This window comes from Tauraco erythrolophus, chromosome 1 (genome assembly GCF_009769465.1).
Source record: "Tauraco erythrolophus isolate bTauEry1 chromosome 1, bTauEry1.pri, whole genome shotgun sequence".
Lineage (NCBI taxonomy): Eukaryota > Metazoa > Chordata > Aves > Musophagiformes > Musophagidae > Tauraco > Tauraco erythrolophus.
In genome coordinates, this window is record NC_141465.1 from 72136782 (window position 1) to 72143398 (window position 6617).

The 6617-nt window shown below is 44.1% G+C and overlaps 1 protein-coding gene across 3 annotated transcripts in view; it reads left to right on the forward strand.

Moving 5' to 3' along the window:
• The window catches only part of EFNB2 (ephrin B2), a 42304-nt gene extending 36263 nt beyond the window's left edge, over positions 1 to 6041 (forward strand). The window contains exons 3-5 of one of the 3 annotated variants that reach the window (XM_086610901.1): positions 3095 to 3187; positions 3950 to 4063; positions 5659 to 6041. In XM_086610901.1, coding sequence (XP_086467027.1) covers positions 3095 to 3187; positions 3950 to 4063; positions 5659 to 6041 — 590 coding nt within the window. The remainder of the gene's footprint in view (positions 1 to 3094; positions 3188 to 3949; positions 4064 to 5658) is intronic. The other 2 variants (XM_086610914.1, XM_086610908.1) reach the window with 2 other exon arrangements.
• Positions 6042 to 6617: the final 576 nt, after the last annotated feature.

Here is a 6617-nt window from a genome sequence, read left to right on the forward strand (position 1 = left end):
ATATATAAGAAAACCCAAACCTGTTCTTTTTTGTATGTATGTATATGAAAATAAACTGGATGGAAGGTCTAAAATTTGATCATACAAACGCACCAGAGAGTCGCATTTCCGTTTTAGATGCAAGGAATTTGTGTTACGTTTCTGTGTTTATCCCTAAACCACTTTGTCACAGACACTTTTTATTTTGGAAATATCCTTCCAGTGTGAGCAGAGCTCCAGGTACGGGGTCACTTTCCTGCAGAAGTGTGAGTGCTGTGGAGGAGCTTACACGATAGCGAGTGTAATTTTCATTTGGAGATCAATATAGAAAGGCAGCAGGAAGTGTTTGAGGAATATTTGGTACTCGCTCCCGTGTTTGACTTCTGCACGCTAAACTGTCAAGGGGCATTAGCCGTATGAAACGGTGTTTTCTCTGATGTCCCAGATTACTTCTTTCTCTCCGTGCAGCTTTTCAGAGCTTGAAACAATGTGTTTAAAACTACCCACTTTCTTCCTGGTACGCTAGGGATATGTGAGGTTATAATTCGATAGTCTTAATGAATTTTGAAAAATAATTTCCTCCAGTGGCCTTGGGTAATTGTCGGTTTAATTACAGGGAGAAGCCGAGACGGAAACTTTGCTTTGTCACTGAAAGGCTCCTCTTTGAAAATTCCCCGTTCCTCGGGACGTAGCAGCCTGTACTCTGAGCTCTAACGTAGGCTTTCCAAAAACCCCTTGAAGAACTGTGGAAAAAGTGAATACTTCTGCAGATTCATTCATCTGACATCAAAGCTATGAAAGCATTCTTTTAGCAAGCGAGAGAGGCAGATTGCGCTCGCATAGGCACACAACTGGACTCATTGTACATCTGGACCTTCCCGTTTGGGGACTGTTTTTGAAGTAATTTTGCATTCTTTCGGCTGTCTTACTTTCTTATTCTGTACTGAGGTCAGACTGTGTCCTCTGCATCATACTGAGGTCTCCTGCTCTGTGGGTTAAATGGATAGGCCTTTAAAGACTGAAAAGGCATTGATGTTCAGAAGCAGCAGCGCTCTATTCAATTAAAATCAAGTCAAAGGTGTTTAAGGAGATGTGAGCCCCCATCGCCTCGATTAAAAAACAAAGAATAAACAAAAACCGCAAGACAAAAGTCAGTGTTTATTAGTTGTGCTTTCAGTTGATGCTCAGCTTTGGTGTTTCTATTTACTGCATTTTTTTCCCTTGTCCTTGTGCTGGTACGTTGGCAACTAGGTCATAAAAAACACTTTCAGCAAAGACACATTTGATTTATGTCCAGAACTGGTTCTTAGTATTGATTTTTTTTCCCTCTGGAAAAAAACAAAAGAAAACAAAACTATACGTCTCCATTATTTTCTGAGCCTGGCAATGCAGTGGCACATTTCAGATCAGCTTTTATCTTAAATTACTCATTGTTCTCTTTTATATTTTAAAAAGTCTTTTTTGCAAGTTGAAAAAAGTAGTAGTTACACGTACGGCCATTGTCGTGTTTTTACAGGGAGAAGGGAACAAGAGGAGGAACTGGGAGGGCCCATGTATGAGGAGAAGGGAATTTTAGGGAAAGAAAGCACAATTTGGGAAGCTTGTATGGTGGCTGTAATTTGAGTTAGTCACAAAAGAGGCAGAAGTGGAACAAAAACAAGAAGCAGATCAAAGGCTAGGAAGCAGGGTTCAACGGTATGGGGTTTATATCTTAATGGCTAGAGAGAAGATTAGAGCAAGGAAAATACCGCCATGGGGCTAGGAAGACATTGTGAGGGAAAAAGGAAATACACGAGGGCTGCATTTGAAAGAAAATCCCCAAGGAAGGCGAAAAGAGAAGGAGTGAGAATTGGAAACAAAGATCTGAACAGCATGAAGCTCTGGTTGAATTGGGACCCCGAGCTGAAAGGAGAGGGGCAGGGGCAGGAAAGTGCTGCTTAGGCATTTCTCCGCAGCCACGGCAAGCACCAGGCTCCCTTACCTCCTATTTTCTGTTTGTTTTCTCCGGCTGCTGGCACGGTGCCGGCGTGTGCGCGTGTACCCGCTCGTACGTGCGTTCTGCACTGTGGGTAAACAGCTCCAAGAAATGACGGTGAAATTTTCACCCCTGGGACAACCCGGGTGGGAAAACCCATGGTGCGTTCCCTAAATACTAAAGCCAGAGTCGGCTGATGAGGCCAGCGCCTGGCACGGTGCGTAGTGGCCGCTGCGCCCAGGGCTGAGGTGCTGCCGAATAGTTTTCCAGCAGCTGTTAGGGGTTTGCAAGCAACAGCTGGCTCGGGCGGTGGTGGCACACCCCTAGAGCGTGACTCAAAGTTTTGGATTCTCCAAGAGAGTTAATGCTTTGCCCTCAAATAGAGTGGCAGTGTCAGCTGGTGGTGGGGTTGCGCTGGGGCACGCGGTTCCAGCCGGCACCCAGATAAGCGAGAACAATATAAACACAGGGGAAAGCACCCGTTTGTTTGTACGAGCTAAAAGGTTTCCGTGAGAATAGAGTGTATTCCCCTCTACCCCCGCCACCCGCCGCCCCCGCGAAGGCTCCTCAATGCTGAGAACAGTGAGATTGTGCTTTAAAATATTAAATGGTTTCCCAGTCAGTGCAGAATCTCAGCTTTCACCTGGGTCTTTTGTACGCGTTCACTTCTTCCAGCAGGAGATTTGTAATAGAGGAAGCAGGTGTAACGTGGTGATTATAAAGATATTGTTGGGGGGGGGGGGAGAAAAAAAAAGAGTGAATTTTCAGTGCTTTGCTCCTCTGAGCCTGCCAGGGCTTCCTTTTCAGCTGACTCCATCACCTTTTAGCAAGGTGCTGTGTTTTCGTCCAAGTCAGTCAGTCAGTCAGTCAATTGTGCATAGAAAAAAAGGTCGCTGGGTAAATTTGAAACCTCGATAACGCATTCCTCCATTTGTGTATATTGTATGGCTTACCGATGTATTCATTCCTTTGGCTTTCAACATTTCACAACTTTCCATAGGTCAGCGTGAGCAACAAGAACAGGTCCTGGTAGATTGAAAGATTCCTGCTTTCAGACACTCATGTTCACATCACTTTGCCTGTTGATTTCCTGATTTTTATTTATTTTTATTTCTTTATTTTTCTTTTATTTTTAATCAGCAACATCAAATGGGTCTTTGGAGGGCCTGGATAACCAGGAGGGAGGGGTGTGCCAGACAAAAACCATGAAGATCCTCATGAAAGTTGGACAAGGTAAAGACCATCTCCTGTTTCATGAAATCACTTTGACCAGTCTCAGTGTCCTTTTAGTCTTCAGGCTTCTTTTAGCGGTGTAGAGCAGATTGCTGACCGAGTCTAGTGTGGTCATTCCTCCCTTATAGTCTGAAAGCAAAGCCTATTTTCTCTTCCTCGGCTACTGACAGATTTCTACAGGAGGAGGGTTAGCATAATAAGATCTCTTCATTGGAGAGGTCCCTAGAAGGAAAAGTCACCTGGGAGTAATGTGTTTCAGTCATTTTTATTTTTATTTTAAAAACAAAACCCACAACTCTTGCTGTTCACAATTATTTAAAATACATGAAAAGAGGGAAGCTAATATTTCTATAGTTTGCTTGTTATGAATTCTGGTTACAGAGAGGTTTTTGTTCATTGTCTCTTTTCACATATAGATAACCTATTGTGCAGGAAGAAAGAATTATTCTTCTAAGTAGAAGTTGGTTTAGTAGTCAATCAACTTCCTCAGTTAAACTGAAATGTCATCTGCAAAGCTTTTCTTGCCGATTACAGGAGTCCCTATAGTTCCCGCAGATGGCCTCACAATTTAAACCTCTGAAATAACTAATATAATAACCATTTTGCTTTAAAGGGAAAATTACGTACTTATGTCTCCCAGACCTTTGCATAAAGATTCTTCTGTTCAAAGCCATTCGTGTCTCACAAGGTACCTAGAGCCGGCTTACAAGGCTCTGTGCCACCAAGCATTGAAGCTGCATGAGTCGTCTTTCTCTCCCCCAGATCCCAACTCGGCGGGGCTGCCCCGGCACACAGATCCCACCAAACGCCCCGAGCAGGAAGCTGGCACCAACGGGAAGAGTTCCACCACCAGCCCCTTTGTGAAGGACCACTCAGGTAGGTGCAGCAGGGCTCGCACCTGGGACGGGGCTCTGGCAGAGTCTCCTCCCTTGTACCCAAACGCACTTTATTTTACCATTAAAATGCCAGAAAACCAAATGTTTTCATACTGAGATGAAGCAAAAGCCGATTCTGATGCTCCGGTGGATAGTGTCTGGGAGCTGCAAGTTTTGGCAATGGCTGCTCTTTCCTCCCTTCCACTCTGCAGTAGAAGTTAATTACCTCTTGTGAGAATATCACTCATTTACAGGAAAGTTTTTGGATAGGACATTCGCTGAGCAGCTTTACGATGGTAAATGCTGTCTTACATTTAGTACTCTGGCAGATGAACGAGTCTTTCTGTCTTTCTTTTCCCGTATAATACATTATCAAGTGGTTCTCGACAGCCATTTATAAAGTTTATTTCAAGGCATCTAGAATTAATGTCCTGATCTTTTAACTGACCATATAAAGTCTACACATGAGTGGCCGGTTTTCCACTAAATTTAAATATTTTCTTTAATAATCATCTAAACAAGATAAGCAGATGGTTCCAAACAAGTATCTTCACAATGCATTTCAAACATTAGATGAACAAGAAAAAGCCCAACTCTTAAGACCCAGGGTCTCTGGAAGAAAATTCTGTCATTGGGAATGCTAGAAAGCAAAACTTGCTGACAGTTGATTCTGGGGTTCCCAAAAACGGCTGTCAGTTTTCCTTGCTAGCTCTGTCATTTGTTACTGGGCTAATGAATCTTTGGCATGGCGGTCGCTGAGCAGGCTTCAGCCTTTCCTGCAGAGGTTCCAGTAGGAAAAGTTCGCAGTTCTGTGGATGCAGCATCTGCAGCATTCTTCCACCTGTGAGGGAGCATCAAGAGAGGGAAGTCGGTTCAAATTTTCAAGTGAGAAAGTGTCAAGCAAGCGCTCATTTAATTTTTGTGACAAATGGTGTGACAGTGTGATGGCACCAACTATTGAACAGGCTGTTCAGCACGTGAACTTTTCCTGACTACCAGATACGTAGTGTTGTTTGCTTTTAAGTAAGTGTAAGTCAGTACAAACAGAGATATGCCATAGCCGTTTTGCCTACCTCCTGTGCTGTTTCAAGCTCCTTTGTTTCATGTGCAATGTAGAGCGGCACTAAGGACGGTTTAACTTAAATCAATATGCGAAAGATAAAATAGCAGAAGAACAGTGTGACACGGAACCCTACCGGTTGTCCTGAGAATTGTCATTTCCCTGTGTTATTTTCCCCTCGCACTCCTATCCCACCCCTCTCTGCTGCCCGGGGCTGGCCGGCATCTGTTAAAAGATGCGGTGTGCATCAAAGGCTGCCTTGTCAGTGCCAGTCCTCACCGCTGATGGATGATGATGTATGGAACAGGGTGGTTTGGGAGCAGCACAAAAGTGAGACCAACAGACACAAAGTCTTGTTTAATATTGATTGCTGACTTTGGCTGTTTGCATTTAGCTATCTAACAGGGTAATTGGTTTGTCAAAGTTTAGCTGTCAGTTAATTCTTTCAGTCTTGCTTACTCTACACATTTTTAAGCAGCGTAAACGGGTCGCAGGATGGCAATAACTTTTGTCTGTTGTATTTCCGTTCTTTCCAGGATCTAGCACAGATGGCAGTAAAGCTGGGCATTCCAGTATACTGGGTTCAGAGGTGGCCTTATTTGCGGGGATTGCATCAGGGTGCATCATTTTCATCGTCATCATCATCACTTTGGTGGTTCTTTTGTTGAAGTACCGGAGAAGACACAGGAAGCATTCCCCGCAACACACGACAACTCTCTCACTTAGTACATTAGCCACCCCAAAACGCAGTGGCAACAACAATGGTTCTGAGCCCAGTGACATTATCATTCCTCTAAGGACTGCAGACAGTGTCTTTTGCCCCCACTATGAAAAGGTCAGCGGCGACTATGGACATCCGGTGTACATAGTTCAAGAGATGCCTCCTCAGAGTCCAGCAAACATTTATTACAAGGTCTGAGAAACACACAACCAACTCTGTGGTACAGTTGAGTCATAGAGGAAACTCACTGGTCAAATGCTTTCTGTTGGGGTTTGTGATGATGCCTTGTGCGCTAGCATTGACTCAAGCACAGGGGGGGGAAAAGGTGACAGCTCTTTCTCCGGGAGCCGACGTGAGCTGGACAGCTTACCTAGTCTGTAGAATTCCTATCTGGGTGAATAAGTATTCACTAAAAGCTGGAAGACTTTTACGTAGAAGATGCCCATTCTGATTGCTGTACTCTTGTTACATTCATCATCCTCAAAGCCATGTGCTGCGGGCGTTCAGGCATGTACAAAAGCCGAGGGAAGATGGAGTGATCCGTGGATGTTAATAGCTCTAGGCATCCTGGGAAGGTGCTCTAGGGTACATCAAGCTTGAAATGCAATCTTCTGACTTTTGTGTGTCTCTCTCAGTGCGTACTGGATTTGTCACACAGACCTTGGTGTCTAAGTAAGACTTCTTAAAGTTCCCTTGCTTTTAGTCCGTCACTGTTCCATTTGTTTCTGTTATCTGAGGCTCTGCCATCCTTCACATAAGATTTCCTTTCACTCC